Source organism: Vavraia culicis (genome assembly GCF_000192795.1).
Source record: "Vavraia culicis subsp. floridensis unplaced genomic scaffold supercont1.17, whole genome shotgun sequence".
Taxonomy (NCBI): domain Eukaryota; kingdom Fungi; phylum Microsporidia; family Pleistophoridae; genus Vavraia; species Vavraia culicis.
The window spans coordinates 84216-99901 of record NW_007360620.1 but is presented as its reverse complement, the minus strand read 5'-3'; the positions used below and the strand labels follow the sequence as shown (position 1 = coordinate 99901).

Sequence of the window (15686 nt, the reverse complement as noted above, 5' to 3'; positions counted from 1 at the left end):
AAAGCTTTATTTATTGATCGGACCTACGAGAGTCTGCAAAATGTTCCTGTGCTCCGTGCACAGTTCTTAAAAAAGCACTTCGGTATTGTGCATGTTCTAAAAAAAAATATAAAACCAAAAAAACAGTAAAAAATAAAAATAACAAAAAAACAAAAAAAGTAAACGGGCACACCAAGTGGTGTAGCCGAGGTGGAAGCCGAAAGTTTGCACACACTTTTAAAAATTATAATTCTTCTGATAAATCATCTTCTTCCATCAAGGAAGCTGTTGTTAAACCATTTGCTAAGCCGTTTACAAGGCTGCAAAAATTTATTATGGAGACTTGGATCGACAAGATGAAGAGTGGCAAAAATGTAACGTCGATTAAAAAGGAAGTCGAGGAATTTAAAATAAATGTAGTAATTTTCAGAAGTTAATTTCCAAATACAAGTTGGCAATGGAGCAGGAAAAACTGAAGATTGAAAATAAAAATAAACTAAACACTAATGGTTTGGTGAACAACCAAAACCAAGGTGATACAAAAAGTGGTTTACATAGCCATAAGGACAGCATCACTTTCATGGGTGAGTGCAGTGACAAATCTCATCACGATGATCAGTCATCAGATGATCGTCTTGCCGGTGGCGATGGATCTGATGAAAGTACTGATAGTAACGGCTATCATGTACAAAGTGAAACAGCCGAGCACTATGCTGGTGAGCTCAACCATATTTGTGCAAATTGTATGGCAATGCACTTTAAAGACGAGGCTCACCGTAGACGTGCGTACAAGAGCTGCTGTCACTTCGGCAAGCTAGCCTACACACCACGAGATAGCTATCCAGAGTATCTCAGATCGCTGTTCACCGATACAGCAAGCAGCGATCATAAAAACTTCAAGACCAATATACGATCGTACAACAGTGCCCTGTCGTTTGCGTCAATGGGTGCAAATGTGGAGCAATTCACACGAGGAGTGTATTTCTTCAAGGTGCATGGTCAGGTCTACCACAACACATACAACATAAACCCGCTTGAAAACACTAACAGGAGATACTCGCAGTTGTATGTGATTGATACAAACGATGCCACAGATCTGAGATCGAGAAATCCTGCAAATGAGAAGTGTGACAGAGCAATACTACACAATCTTGACAGGACAATAAGAGAAGTCAACCCGTATGCTGAAGTTGAGAGAAATGCAGTGCGTGAAGGAAATATGTTGATGGTGAATGTGGTGTTCAACAAGAACATTCATCGTGACATGAACAGGTACAATGTTCCTACAACGGGCGAGATCGCGATGATATTCAGCGAAACACAGCTGCCATTCATACTCAAGAGAAGACAGTTTCTGGCTCTTCTTTCGTTTGCGATGACAATCCACAAGTCACAGGGCCAGTCATTTGACAAGGTAGGTGTTTATCTGCACAGCTCTGTCTCTGTGCATGGTCAGTTGTATGTAGCTCTGTGGAGAGTGCACTATGCAAACGGTCTAAGGGTGTATGTTGCTGACAATGGACACCAAGGAAAGCGTGAGAATGGTAAAGTATACACAAGAAATGTTGTGTACAATGAGCTACTGGAATGAAAGTGATTTATTGATTTTGTAACCACAAAACAGTTAGTAGAAAGGAATGACCTGATGTTGCAGTTGTATTCAAAAGCGCTATTTTGGTATACTATCCATTCATACACCCGTTTTGAAAAACGGGATAGCACTGCTAGTAAATCATTAAAATCATTATTACGATAACACTATGATTGCGCTTTTAACAATGTATTACCACAAATATAGAAAATGAAAAAAAGTGGCCGTTAAGTTAATGGCTGATATAAACTGCAGCTTGTGACCGTGCGGTATCGTATTGTGCTGCAGGTTCTGACTTACGTAGAAGGATGTAATGCATAAATTTATGCAATGCACAAGTTCTGTTCTTTAAATAAACGCATTCAACACAAACCACAAAAACAAAACACCACCCTCTTACTTTACCCCCTCGCATGCATAAAGTGATAATAATCGGTAGTTCACCAGCAGCATACACAGCTGCGCTGTACACCGCAACAGCAAATCACAAACCTGTTCTTTTAATGCCCTCCGTTACGTACAACATAAGAAATTACGAAAAGATTGCTGGGCTGCCCGGTATGACGAAGGATAAATTTGGATGTTTGATGCGTGCACAATTGGAACGATTTGGGGTGGAAATGCGTGTGGTTGAGAGCGTTGAGGTTGTTACGGGAAATGGGGTGGATGATGAGGGTAAGGTAGATGAGGATGGTGTGGATGCGTATGGGGTAGACGAGGTGGAAAATGAACAGCGCATAAATGACAAAGTGTTGAGGGTAAATGGAGAAAAATGCTTGGCATTGATAATTGACCATGATATCGGCGTAAACATGCATAGCGTGTTTACATGTGGTGGTGATGAAGCAATTATTGCCATAGGAAGTGGTTGCATGGCTGCTATCAAGTGCAACGAATACATCGAAGGAAATTGGAAGGAATGATCGGTGTTAGTGCATAAATATTCTTATTCGGTTATGCATTTAAAATATTTGTTTTTTATGGTTTCGTATGTTTTTCTGTTCATTTTCAGGGTTACCACTATTGTGTTAGCCTTCTACACGCTGTCATGGTGCATTGCACGGTACAGAACGTAAATCGATACGTATTTTATATCTTGTTCTACACACCGTACTATACTTAAATTGGTACGTTTTGTTCAACCTACATTCCGGTATTATCCACCATTTGATGCGTACTTCACATGCCGTTCTTATACCGTGCTGTAGAACGTAATCATCAGAATGGGTATGCGTAATTTATGCATATTTGATCAGTGGAGAGATAACACCTGATCAGTACGCTCATAATAAACGTAATTAAATTAGCGGTACGACCTCAAACATTACTATTAAATCGGTAATACACAGCAACAGTGCTACTATAATGTTACTGTTTATGCGTAATAAGCTTGTTTAAATAAATAAAATATTAATGCGGTCTAGAACGCTTTTCAAAAAAAGTATAAAAAGACAAGCACTGCGCATTTATAACTAACGATCCTTTATTCCTCTTCCTTGGGCCTCTTCAGCACCTTAACCTTGCTAACAAAGCAGTTTTGCAGCGGATAGATCAAACTGCCCATCTCCTCTATCCTTTTATCAATTTTATCACTTGCGATCTTCTTGACAATCTCAACCACGCTCTGCCCATCCATCTCTTCCTTTACGACATCAAACATTGCCTTGCGTATTTCCTTGACCTGACTGCTTTTCGCATAGCAGTGCTTTTTAGTCAATGCTGCAGACTTTTTCGTGACCGCAACGGTAAATATACGCAGCTTGACATCATCGCTTGTTGTTACGTCCGAAACAGCTTCAATCAGCGTGTGCCACTTTCGTACTATCCCTTTCTGCTTATCGGTGGTAAGTTCCATGCCGTTGAACACGCCCTTCAGGTCCCTGCCCACCAGCTTAGTACATACGAACTTGTACTTGCGGAACGTGCCATCACCCTGCAATTCACCCTGATTCACCTCAAACACACGACCACGCAGCTTTCGTTCCGTTATTGCCGCCGTACTCTGCTTCGTTAGTATGGTTGTACCCACGTTTGTTGTCATGAACATAGACGATGGCACAGTCAGGTTATATGTCTCTTTTTTGGTGAATGAGTCCTTCTCTTTCTTCTTAGATTGCTTTTTTGATGCTTTGTGCAGCTTCTTATTGTCTGCTTTTATTGCCATTTATTTTTAGGGTACAAAAATTTTTATGATAAAGTGTTGGTGGAGCAAAAGGTACGTATTTTGAATGGGGGTGTTATTGCTGACGTGATGCTGGTGCAACGTGAATTAAGTGTTGCAAGCAGTGCATTTTAATAGCGGTACTATAAACTGTTATTGAACGGTTTCAAAATACGATTTCAAGGAAGTATACGGCATTTACAGGCACGTATTACTCCGCTTAATGCAAACATTGTTAACACGTATTAATAGAATTATCATAAAGCAATACATTGATCATAGCGGTACACACAATAATAACGCATCAACACGTACTACTATGCTGTATTTTATCATTAAGTAATACGCAAAGATGATGTTATCAAAGACATATGCTATAACAGAACAGCAATAATTATCACATTACGACAATGCCATCAAAAATATATACAATGGTAAAACAGCAACACATCAAATCATACATCCTTGTACACCACAGTCTCTCTAAACAATGCTGGTGCCACATTATCAATACGTACAATGAACCAGTGTTTGAACAATAATCGTTAAAGTTGAGTAACAGTACTTCAAAGAAGACAGTCCATACAACAATTGTTAGAATAGAATGTTGTTCAATTTGGTATTTGTTTGGAAAGATTCGTTTCTTTCGCAACAGTACACGCTCTACATAACAAATAACAGCATAGAACCATTTATCAAGATAAAATATCGAAATGATTTACAGGAAAATCTATCACTCATAATTAGCTCACACTAAGAGTACGTATCATAACAGCAGTGCACCCTTACCGGTATTACAAATCACGTGATGTCTGATTGTGAGTAACAGAAAGTTAGTAAGGCTTTACGTACACTCATCATGATCTATATGAATGTACCTATCGGTGTATTCTACTCATTTGTATGAGTAGAGCACATTCATGCTACTTAATACAATTTATGTTGTTGATATGGTAGGGTAGATTTGTTACCACTTTGTGTATTTACTTATCTCCAATCACACGATAATTGTCACCGTATGTAAAAACGGTACTACGTTAAAAAGGAGCAGTCACGGTGATATAAAAGAGCATCAACAATGTATTGGTGCAGGGAATGATCTCAAATAGAGGGTAATACCTTTATTAGTGCATATCTTAGTATTGATGATTTTATTGGTGTTTTTCAGTCCCTTTAAACATGTTTTGGTGTAGATGGCGTGTTGCTGTAATGATTAGGTACTCCTAATCATTGCCAATACTTTACTTACCTGTCCAAGTAATTAGAAATACCACACCGTATCACAATAGATTAACGAGGAAGAGCAGTTCATTGCTCGTACTTGTAATGAATAGTACGTGTTATACCATCATCTTCTTGCAATAGCTGTAATACATTCGGTTATGGTTAGAAGTTCAAAAAGAAATAATGTTCTATTTATAGATTGAAATGATTAATTGTGGCAGGAACTGCTTTTGATTGGTATGGAATGGTTATATCGTACCGCTGTAGTAGGAACAATACTATAATTGGAATAGTATTACTTAAATGGGAATATTACCATTATAATGAAAATGGCAGTATATAATGATATGATCTGCCATAACAAACATAATACCATTTATTGCATTGTTCTACAACAAGTGATGCTAACATCACTCCCTTTTCACTATCAGTACCTTTTTATCATCTCACCAATGACACATCAAACCTTTCTCCTTTACTTCCCTATAAATAGAAAAAGAACGAGTGCAACCCATGCATATAAAACCATCAAGCGCTCACAAGAAAGAAAAAGTTGAAAAAGACAAACTCACCATCGACATAACACTCCCTGAGCATGTCACCATGAAGGACGTAATGCTGCAATACACGGATAATTCTTACCGCATAAAATACGCCAGAGGATATGAAAATGAAAAGGATGGCGGTTGGTATGCGTGTGCTGTTTCGGGATGCATTGAGGGTACGTTACCGTTCAAGATTAAGGAACCGGTGTGCGTGGCTAAGGATGGCGGGTTCTCGCTTGTTTTCAAGAGAGGAAGTGATATTGCTAATCAGTTGAAGAATGTTCGCATTATTGAGTTATGTGCGGATAAGAAGGATAAGGAAGCGATTTGTGGCACGTGTGGACAGGGAAAGAAGGATGATGAGATGAGGAGTGGAGAGAAGGGTAGTAAGGTGAGTGGTATGAAGAAAGGTGAAGAGAGTGTGACTAAAGATGAGAAGAAAGGAAAGGTATGTGCTGGTGAAGTGTGCAAGGACGAGAAGGGAAAGGTATGTGCTGGTGAAGTGTGCAAGGACGAGAAGGGAAAAGTGTGCAAGGACGAGAAGGGAAAAGTATGCGATGAGAAGGGAAAAGTATGCAAGGACGAGGTGTGCAAGGATGAGAAGGGAAAAGTATGCGATGCAAAGGGAAAAGTGTGCAAGGACGAGGTGTGCAAGGACGAGAAGGAGCGTAAGAACAAGGAATGCAAGGATGAAGAGTGCAAGAGCTGCTGTGATAAGAACAAAAAGGAGGAAATTAAGAAGAAGGAATAGGAGATTTAAGTAAAAGTACCTTTGAAAAGTTGAACCTGTCAGAACATTTTTGTTAGGTTCATATTACACAACCATTCAGGTAATCGCACTCATTACCAAATGAATGTTTTTTTTACCATTTATTGCGTATTTTGTGCTCATTTTCTTACGTTCCATTCTTTGTACTCACGCGTGGGCTGAAGATGTAAAAATAATTTTATTGCGCATAGAGCGATGGGGATGTGGCGTATGAATGAGCAGTTGTTCGGCAGATGCTTGAAGTGGTGGGGTAAGAGTTGAGAAGGCTTGCACCACAGCATTGCTGTAGGTTGGTGACCAGTACGATCATTTACTCCGCTACCAGCCCAAATTATCGCACCCTGCACTTCATCCTTGATCAGTGATTGTTCCACGGCCTTATCTCCTCCTTGCTGTAGAAGTCCATCTCCTTTATCCTCTCGTTAAACACTTCATACGCACACAGCATGAACGTGCCGTAAAGATGCCCCCAATCGATGCTAAGCCGTGGACAGCACACCTGCACGTACCCTTCAACGAACGGAAACCTTAAATTGCTCTCCTTCACCTCCTCCATATTAAACACGTACACCTCCTTTCCCATACGTACAAGCGCGTCGTGCACGTTGTCCACGATACGGCTGTTGCCCTGCGCACCGAGTGTGCCGTTAATTATGCCCACTGTTCTTGAGCGCATGAATGCACAGCGCTGCTGTGCACGTACGCGGTGCATACGTGCATGATCGTAGTGCTCGCGGTACATGCGCTTGTTGAACGGGCAGTACCGGAAGAATCGCACGGTTGGATTTGCGATCATCAGCGATTCGAGGTGAAAACGGCCATCGCTTATGAACACCACGTTGGGGGTGTGCACCTTTGGACTTGTGCAGCCGAGCACTTCCCCGGTGCTTAGGGGCTTTACCTGGTAGGTGGGCAGGTTGAACATTTTGTTGAGTTTGTATACGATGTGGCGGTATTGCACTGTTCCTAGCACTGTGATTGATTTGTTACACGTGGTTGGAGTGCTTAAGATGGTAGAGGTGGTTGAATTGCTATTACCACCCTTCTCTTTGTTCCCATATCTGCCATTCACCTCGCTCATCATTTTCTTGCCATTCTCTTCACCCCTCTCTTCACCCCTCTCTTCACCCCTCTCTTCACCCCTCTCTTCACCCCTCTCTTCACCCCTCTCTTCACCCCTCTCCTCACCCTTCTCTTCACCCTTCTCCTCACCCTTCACCTCACCCTTCACCTCACCCTTCACCTCACCCTTCACCTCACCCTTCACCTCACCCTTCTCTTCACCCTTCTCCTCACCCTTCACCTCACCCTTCACCTCACCCTTCTCTTCACCCTTCTCTTCACCCTTCACCTCACCCTTCACCTCACCCTTCTCTTCACCCTTCTCATTACCGCCCTCTTCACCCATCTCCTCAATCATCCGTCCCACCATTCCTTCCAAATGTTCGCTCTCAAAAAACACGTCCACAAAAACATAAAGCACCTTCACCCCACATCCCACAATACAGGAATGTCCATAATGCACAATCAGCTCAACATCCGCATCCGTATCAACGCAGCACGCTCCATAAACAACATCAGCAAGTGTTACCACACGTGCTGTGGTGTTACCCTCAATTGCATCCGACAGAATGGTGCTGTACTTTAACAGACCATCCGGCAATTGCAGGCCCACCTTTTGCACGTTGTGGCGTGCTATGGTTGATAGCACTTTTTTGAGTTCGAAGTTGTAGTTGGGAGGTAGCAGAGAGAGGGGATGGGCGAGGTTGGGAAAGTGGGTAATTGGTTTTGATAGTTTTACCATTGGGGTTGGTGCTGGGAGGGGTGATATAAAGAATGAGGAGAGAGAATGAGGAGAGGAATGAGGAGAGGAATGAGGAGAGAGAATGAGGAGAGAGAATGAGGAGAGAATGAGGAGAGAGAATGAAAATTATTACCATGATATGGCAATCACCCCATAGAACGTGCCATCATTTAATTACGGCACGTGTACGCTGCATAGGATTAAAGTGCTGGTACATCGCTGCTGATCATGCATCACGCTCAAACACCTGGCACGGATATGCGCAGCGTACCCGGCCTGAAATAAACGCAGGAACGTGCTTAATCAATAAATTGATATTTTGACATTATCAGCGATTAGAAAGAGAAGGACGTGCTCTCCGCATTTACCATGCCGAGCACCGCTCTGTTCTGTGACCGTTTCTGGCTACGTTTGAACGCCGGGATGATAACCGAATTGATGCGCTGTGCCATTCAAGCTGAGTACACAAACATCTGGTGCAACAACGGGGTGTACCGTTCATTGACCGGTCAGCAGACTTAGTTGCTGCTTGAAGTGCGCACCACCTGCAAATTATGTTCGTGGTGTGGCGGTTAAGCGCTGCCTGTCCCGTTGCTTGTGATTTCGTGATGATTTTCTGAATGAAAGGTTTCGACACGGCGGCTAAGCACCGGCATAAAACGAGCAACGATCGAAGTGCAGAACAGCATTTACTACGTGCCGAACCGAGCAGGCACTTTGAGGCGATTAAAAGGTAATTACAGTGCACTGTGGCCGAACAAAGCGAAACCGTACCGCTAAGCTTAGCGCAATGCACTACGTGACGTACAGATGAGTGCAGGAGGTGAAATGTTTACTTATTTTTGGTTGTTGCAGTTTCTGCGGACAGTCCTATCGCACGACAGGCTGTCAAACAAATAAACCATTTCAATCTGAGGGCATAAACCGTCCATGCTGTCAAGAACTGCTGCAGTCCTAGGACTTGTGCTTTTCGGCCTGTTTGCATGCACGGCAGGCACATGCATAAGCACGAGCGATAGTTTTAAACGGCCTGATGAAACGAGCAAAGGATTCGACAGCTCGGACAACGATGAGGAAATGTCGCTGGAATGTGAAGGTGCTGAAGTGGAGAGGAACGGGTGTGAGCACGAACACACTAAGGACATGAGCGAACCGCAAGAAAAGCAGCTAGCAGGTACCGGTCCCGCATCCATGATCAAAGCTGCTGGGTCAGCGATCATCGGCTTTGTATCTGCTCTTGCGCGCAGATTGGGACAAGCAATGCTGCGCTACTGTCGTAAGTTTTGGGACGTTTTAAGCTGATTTTAATTTGGGATGAGCGTTATTTTACTACCCGGTCATAAATGAGCAATTTCAACTAAAATTGGTACCGCTACGTGTGAGGTGCGCCCTTCAAACATTTGAATTGTTCGGTAATGCGCTTTTCCTTATTTTCGATTAATTTATCTTTTTAGAACGTTTTTAATATTTTTAGGTCCGTTCTATGAACGGATAGCACGGCCAGCATTTTGTAGCACTTCACCAGCTCTGCCCACTATGCACGCAGCTCCTATCCCTGCCCACAACCGTTCTAATACATTTTCAAATCTTTTGTATAAACCGATACTTCCGCTTTGCTCCACGGCCCCAAACCAATCAAGGTGTTACTGCCAGCAGGTACCTGCGTTCGCCCCGCGTCATAAATGCTGTTAACAGGCACTCCTGCACTCTTCGCACCCCGTCCAATGCTCCTCATCTCCTCATAACCAGCCTTCAGCACAATCTTAGCCTCTCCATTGTCCACCCACTCATCCACATTCACAGCCTTTCTAACAACCTTTGATACCATATGGCCCACCTGTGCAATCACCTTTCCCTTAGACATTTTCAGGTCCTTGTTCACTATTATAACGAGCACAAGATCGCTTGGTGGCGATCTACGCCTTGTACTGCGCATGATGGCACGAATGAGCTTGTAGAGCAGGAAGGAGATGTTTAGGGTCAGCAGAATTAGAAATAGCGGTTTGTACATTGAATGATCGATTTGTGACATAGGGGTAGCGATTTGAGTGTGTATAAGGGGAAGTGAAGGGGGTGTGAAGGGTGTAAGAAGGGGGTGTGAGGACGAGAAGGGGGTGAGAAGAGGGTGAAAAGGGTGTGAAAAGGGTGTGAAAAGGGTGTGAAAAGGGTGTGAAAAGGGTGTGAAGGGGGTGTGAGGATGAGAAGGGGAAGTGATGAAAATATTTTTATGCTCCGCTTTGCAAGGGATGCTGTCTTATCACTCAAACCAAAGAGAGCAAACGGCTTTGTACAAAAATTATTATTTTTATGAACTGGCCAATCAGCTTACGCATTGTCTTTTTAGGGTTAGGTGGTTCGCAGAATAAAGCACAACTTCGCTGTGCAATGCCGGGTAAAATGCATAAAAACGCATCTTTAACAAATGTGTTACTTGGCAAGGAACAGCACCTTAAATACGAACCAATAAAATGCACCTAATCATGAATATGCCGCCAACACGGCAAGCAATAGCTAAACATTCACATTTAAATTCTAAAATACAAATTCAACACCTTTAATACGCTCGTGCTCGTTTCTGACACACGGCCCGAAGTGATGAGAACACCCCAGCCTAATACACAACTACGCGCCATCACTCACCTCGTCGTACATAAACACGCCACACTCCTCATCACTGACCACCATGCCAACAATCTCCCTATCATCCGTTACGTAGCCGTTTTCAATTTCTTTGGGGTACTTCAGCTTTACAGTGCTGTTGGTTACATCTTTTAAGGTCTTCCGCTTTTCTTTCATGCCTGTTCGTGTGGGGGTGGCAAATTCGTACGGTTCTGTACTTTCAACGGAATTGCGTTTGTTCAGCCTTACCCAGCCAACACACCGGTCACACGGCTCAGTGCAACGCTCAAAAACAATGGCGTAGTTAGAACGATAGGAATTACGAGCCGTAGGAATACGCAAGAATTTACCATACGTACGTTTGTTTACACTGCTGGGTGAGTGGTAGATGATCAAAACGATGGGTGTTACCGTATCCTTCCTTGGTGCGTTTGTTACCGTTCTGATTCGTAGTAAGGACCGTTAATTTTGTTGTTTTTTACCGCTCACTTTCTTTGTGCAGCGATTAAATTAATTTTGCGATGTTTTCACAGTTCGTTTCAGTTACGTTCTCTTACATTAAATTTAATTTGCACTCACCTGCTCATCACCTCATCATCTGCTCATTCCACACTTCACCTCCTCCTCATCACCTCATCTCCTCTTCACCTCCTCATCATCTCCTCTTCACCTCCTCTTCACCTCCTCTTCACCTCCTCATCATCTCCTCATCATCTCCTCATCATCTCCTCATCATCTCCTCCTCATCTCCTCTTCACCTCCTCATCATCACCTCCTATTCACATTTCTTCAAGCACCTCTCCCTCGTAGCAACTCCTCACGTATTCACAAATGCCCCTCCGAATATCCGCATCCACATTTGCTCTGACAGCTCCGCCCCCCACTATCTCCATAACCGCCTTCCTCAAATTGTACACATAGTGCTCATCCAGGTACACACCGGACAAGATCACACACCTAGACGCATTCGTGGTGTACTGCTTTCTAAACGGCATAGGCTTTCTCTTCTCGCGCTGCAACCGTATGCTGTTCATAATTGCCATATCACGCATCTGTGCGGCCTTCCTAAACTCATACGGTGACATTTTGTGCCTTTTCAGCACGCTAAACGAATTGAACGACGTGCTCAGCATGGTTTTGTTGCCTGGCCGGTCACGTGTGTTGGTATACACCGACAGCTCTGCTCCCTTCACGTGGCCCTCCGGAAAGTCCGTTCGTGCACGCTCCTGTGGTTGGTCCGCACACCCCGCCACATAAATGGTGTTCTTATACGCCGGCAGTTGCTTTAGAATGCCGTGCATTCTGTAGGGATTGGCACATACCTGCTGCGATACTCTGTTCGTGTCTTCGTACACGAAACTCAGGAGCACGCTCACCTCCAGATCAAACAGCAGGGCATTCACGTAGTTCTCAACGCTCTCCAACACCTCCTCAATCAGATTTTCACCCACCGAATATTCCATTGAATCGTTGTACTCGTGCGGCAAGTCCCTGTTCCTTAGCAGCTCACCCACCGCTTTTTGGAACGCTGCATCCTCAAATATTACGTCTATTGGTACTTCGTAGTGCGTACCGGTTGTGCATGCGAGTATGCCAAGAACGTGCAGAATTAACATTATGTGCGGATTGACACTCTTTTTATGTGATGGGACTGTTGTTTGTGATGGATTTGAAACTAATTGTGGTGATGGAAGTGTTTTATGGAATATTTTGGATGATGAGCGGGGAAGGGTGAGAAATAATGGGTTTGAGGAGCGGGGAAGGGTGCAGTATTTTTGAGGAGCGGGGAAGGGTGCAGTATTTTTGAGGAGCGGGGAAGGGTGCAGTATTTTTGAGGAGCGGGGAAGGGTGCAGTATTTTTGAGGAGCAGGAGAAGAAACAATAAATACTTGAGGTGTTAGCACTACCAAATGAAATGGAACAGCAACCGTTGAACTAACACCGATAAATAAAACCAAGTTGGTGCAAAATATGCAGCAATAATCGTTGTAGCACACACCTCAACAATTGTAAAGCTTTTGATCGCAAGCAAACAAGCACTAGATAAATAATTTGATGAGCGCTTGCCAAAGATGAGCGGGTACTCACAAGAACAGGGATCGCACGTACGAGCTGATCCGTACAAATATTTAAATTCAAAACAATGTAAACGTTCTTTACGGCCAATCATTTCGGTACACCTTTTTAATAGCGGTAGATTTGGCAGCACACGCGGTAACCGATTTTAACGTTCCTTAAATCACGGATGAAATCAAAATGTTGAGATGTAAATGGTGTTACACCTGACTGATCATGAAGTGACGTGCTCATATGAAGGGTGGTGTGATTAAATGAATTGCTAATTTAGGACCAGAATTTGAGCATTGGTCCTTGCAAAGAAAACAATTCGCACAAAATAATGGGAGGGAAAGTGTACCGGTAAAAAATGAGGTGGACCCTTCCGAATCAAACAGCACTTCTGTGCAAGGCTGTTGCACATCGCAGCTGTGCCATCCTTGCTCTGGTGCTGGATAAGCTTGGTTTGATGCCTTTCTCCTCAGTGCGGCTGTTGCAACCCGTGCTTCAGCACGCTTTCCGGGCACCAAAAACTTTCTGGTAAAAGCGTTTTGAGGGGCTGCAATTCAAAGCTGTGATAACTCCGTAGCTTAAAAGTGCATGTTCGTTGTTCATCCTCGTATGACCAGCATTCTTTTTTTGCTAATTTTATTTTTTCCTCGCACCCAGCTGCATCCAAGCATTCCGTACGTGTTAAAAACGTTCGAGCCCGTAAAATTTGCTTGTAATAATTTTTATGCTCTTCGCACGGCACCGTGCCAAATAAATTTACTTTTTTACCCAATCTGCTCTACGCATGGTGTATGGGGCTGTCATACACCATGCGTAAAAAGGGCATCGTACCCTCAAATAAACCACTCCCCATGATTAACCCGTACCCTCAAATAAACCACTCCCCATGATTAACCCGCACCCTCAAATAAATCATTTCCATCTGTTAAACTGTCATATGCTGCCCAATCATCTCCTCCATCTAAAACCATTTCTTAGATAGCAAAACATAAATAGAACGCATTCATTCCATCCATGTACGCATTTCTTCTGTACATTTCATTCGCACTGTGCCGGTTCTCCCACTTTGTTCCCTCCTACACGATAGAACAGGTAAATACGATTGATGATAGCTCGCATACCTCGAGCGAGGAGTACCTGGTAGACTTTTACGACTCAAAGGTTTATCAAAGACACTTATCGCCCTACCAAAAGCATAGGAAGAGGGTGTTCTACTGCCATGGTAAGCACGGTGACAAGCACAATAATTACAACTATCACAGCTACCACTACAGGAAATGGAAGTTTAATGACAGGGCGTAGGATGAGTTGGTGTGCTGTGTATGAGCGTGGTGTGGCATGTGCTGAGATAAATTTGCTATTCGTTGTGCACCGCGTATAGTAAAATAGATTTATCATTTTCTTTGGACTGCGCGTGTTTCTCAGGCAGTACGTGGTGGATGAAAATAGCACTGGCAGTATTTTGGATGGCCGTCAGCAAACGTACGCGTTAGAAGGCGCTGCTAAGGACCATAACCGTAAGAAACACCTCCTAAGCAATGATTTGAGCACAGCTCGGTGATGAATGGTGTAGCAGCGTGCAAGCACGCCATACCTCGTATTTAAGCAAAGTATTCGGTCATATGCAGCTTTACCTGCAAAAATGCTTGAGCAATAAACGGGCATTCTAATCAAATCAGCACTACGCCACGTCACGGTTGTTGAAACGATTACCTTCCCCTTACAACGAGCCATGCCCCCACAATTATTTTAGCGGTACGTCCTCCTTCCTCTACCCTTTTGCTCGCCTTTCTCTACCCTTTTGCTCGCCTTTCTCTACCCTTTTGCTCGCCTTCCTCTACCCTTTTGCTCGCCTTCCCGTGGCAGCAAAGCAGGAAAAGCAAATTTACCTATCACAGCATGGTAGGTCTGTCATAGACCACCAAACGTACGAATGCATTTCTTCCAACCGCAATACTTCACTTCACCACCGCACGTATGCAATTTATCATCTTCTTGCAGGCCATCACCACCTACTCCGGTACCCCGAGGTGCAAACCAAGGCCAAAGGCAATTTATTCATTCCTCTGCTCAATTCGTTACACGCCAATGATCACCATCAAACAATCACGAACCACTCTTTATATTCGAAGTACCGTGCAATGGCGAATGTTGCTGCTCATCGCTGTTCTGATGGTGGTGCTGGCACACCAAGGATTTATACATCACGCGGGATATGCATGTTCGCAGCATCGTGGTGTTCTGCCGGGCAAGACAGAAGGATCCCACCACATAGCTCATCTCACAGAATAAGTAAATCGTTTGCTGGAAGCGTTCAATTTGCGGTGCTCTGGCGCACTGCCCTGCACTTTTGTCACTAAGACACGTTTAACACGCCATGTGGTGTTTCGCACCTTTCATTGGCCTGAATCGGTACGTGCACGTTTTTACGGGCAGTACTTTAACTGCAATACTTCGGTGGCTGCTCCGTGCTAAGACATGCAATGAAAAAGGCCGTGCGTGCACTGAGCCAACGATGAGCGCGTTACCTTCCCTTTATCGTGGCAGGTGTGCCGGAAACGGGCACAGGTCCAAGAATGTTGTTGGTGCGCGGGAAGAAGAAAAGATTTTAGTGAACGACCGTTTCCTGTTGGTGCGCTTAGTGGTTGCAGGTGAAATACTTTTAGGCCAGGAAATGCGCAGTGCTGCTCATAAACGTGTTGTTTTGAGGAAGTATCAATTTTTGCTGGGGTGCACATCAACAGCGCTGTGAGGCGGGTGCAAATACGCATCTGCGTTTAGAACGTGTCTAAAAACCAATTGGGGCAGCAAAATGTAAAATTTGGAACATTGGCGTGCACTGGAAGGAGCGCCACGCACAAACGCTGTTCTTCGCTGAACTGCGCTTATCTATCAAATGCTGTTTATTTGGATCTTTAAAGGTGCGT

General features: G+C 43.8%; 10 protein-coding genes across 10 annotated transcripts; 5 read left to right on the top strand and 5 right to left on the bottom strand.

Moving 5' to 3' along the window:
• Positions 1-1291: 1291 nt before the first annotated feature.
• On the top strand, positions 1292-1570 carry VCUG_01218 (uncharacterized protein; the record flags this gene model as incomplete). The annotated part of the gene is made up of 1 exon (XM_008076045.1): positions 1292-1570. A coding segment is annotated over one exon (279 nt), but the record flags the coding sequence as incomplete, so codon positions are not given.
• A 394-nt stretch (positions 1571-1964) lies between these two features.
• Positions 1965-2527, top strand: VCUG_01217 (uncharacterized protein). Its single transcript, XM_008076044.1, has one exon. The coding sequence runs from the start codon at positions 1984-1986 to the stop codon at positions 2491-2493; it is 510 nt and encodes a 169-aa protein (XP_008074235.1). The 5' UTR covers positions 1965-1983; the 3' UTR covers positions 2494-2527.
• A 508-nt stretch (positions 2528-3035) lies between these two features.
• Positions 3036-3734, bottom strand: VCUG_01216 (uncharacterized protein; the record flags this gene model as incomplete). Its single annotated transcript, XM_008076043.1, has 1 exon — positions 3036-3734. The coding sequence occupies one exon, from the start codon at positions 3732-3734 to the stop codon at positions 3054-3056; it is 681 nt and encodes a 226-aa protein (XP_008074234.1). The 3' UTR covers positions 3036-3053.
• Positions 3735-5179: 1445 nt separating this feature from the next.
• On the top strand, positions 5180-6271 carry VCUG_01215 (uncharacterized protein). The gene has a single exon (XM_008076042.1). It carries the CDS (start codon positions 5469-5471, stop codon positions 6249-6251), a length of 783 nt encoding a protein of 260 aa, XP_008074233.1. The 5' UTR covers positions 5180-5468; the 3' UTR covers positions 6252-6271.
• A 356-nt stretch (positions 6272-6627) lies between these two features.
• On the bottom strand, positions 6628-8073 carry VCUG_01214 (diphthamide biosynthesis enzyme Dph1/Dph2 domain-containing protein; the record flags this gene model as incomplete). The annotated part of the gene is made up of 1 exon (XM_008076041.1): positions 6628-8073. One exon carries the CDS (start codon positions 8071-8073, stop codon positions 6628-6630), a length of 1446 nt encoding a protein of 481 aa, XP_008074232.1.
• Positions 8074-9003: 930 nt separating this feature from the next.
• On the top strand, positions 9004-9489 carry VCUG_01213 (uncharacterized protein; the record flags this gene model as incomplete). The annotated part of the gene is made up of 1 exon (XM_008076040.1): positions 9004-9489. The coding sequence occupies one exon, from the start codon at positions 9004-9006 to the stop codon at positions 9373-9375; it is 372 nt and encodes a 123-aa protein (XP_008074231.1). The 3' UTR covers positions 9376-9489.
• A 25-nt stretch (positions 9490-9514) lies between these two features.
• On the bottom strand, positions 9515-10163 carry VCUG_01212 (peptidyl-tRNA hydrolase). Its single transcript, XM_008076039.1, has one exon. It carries the CDS (start codon positions 10103-10105, stop codon positions 9644-9646), a length of 462 nt encoding a protein of 153 aa, XP_008074230.1. The 5' UTR covers positions 10106-10163; the 3' UTR covers positions 9515-9643.
• Positions 10164-10695: 532 nt separating this feature from the next.
• On the bottom strand, positions 10696-10869 carry VCUG_02842 (uncharacterized protein; the record flags this gene model as incomplete). Its single annotated transcript, XM_008076054.1, has 1 exon — positions 10696-10869. The coding sequence occupies one exon, from the start codon at positions 10867-10869 to the stop codon at positions 10696-10698; it is 174 nt and encodes a 57-aa protein (XP_008074245.1).
• A 541-nt stretch (positions 10870-11410) lies between these two features.
• On the bottom strand, positions 11411-12308 carry VCUG_01211 (uncharacterized protein; the record flags this gene model as incomplete). The annotated part of the gene is made up of 1 exon (XM_008076038.1): positions 11411-12308. One exon carries the CDS (start codon positions 12306-12308, stop codon positions 11472-11474), a length of 837 nt encoding a protein of 278 aa, XP_008074229.1. The 3' UTR covers positions 11411-11471.
• A 2828-nt stretch (positions 12309-15136) lies between these two features.
• On the top strand, positions 15137-15511 carry VCUG_01210 (uncharacterized protein; the record flags this gene model as incomplete). The annotated part of the gene is made up of 1 exon (XM_008076037.1): positions 15137-15511. The coding sequence occupies one exon, from the start codon at positions 15137-15139 to the stop codon at positions 15509-15511; it is 375 nt and encodes a 124-aa protein (XP_008074228.1).
• Between the last annotated feature and the right edge of the window lie 175 nt (positions 15512-15686).

Bases quoted from the DNA above. Each gene is read 5' to 3' on its own strand.
- VCUG_01217 (XM_008076044.1), top strand. From the start codon at position 1,984: ATGCATAAAGTGATAATAATCGGTAGTTCACCAGCAGCATACACAGCT.
- VCUG_01215 (XM_008076042.1), top strand. From the start codon at position 5,469: ATGCATATAAAACCATCAAGCGCTCACAAGAAAGAAAAAGTTGAAAAA.
- VCUG_01212 (XM_008076039.1), bottom strand. From the start codon at position 10,105: ATGTCACAAATCGATCATTCAATGTACAAACCGCTATTTCTAATTCTG.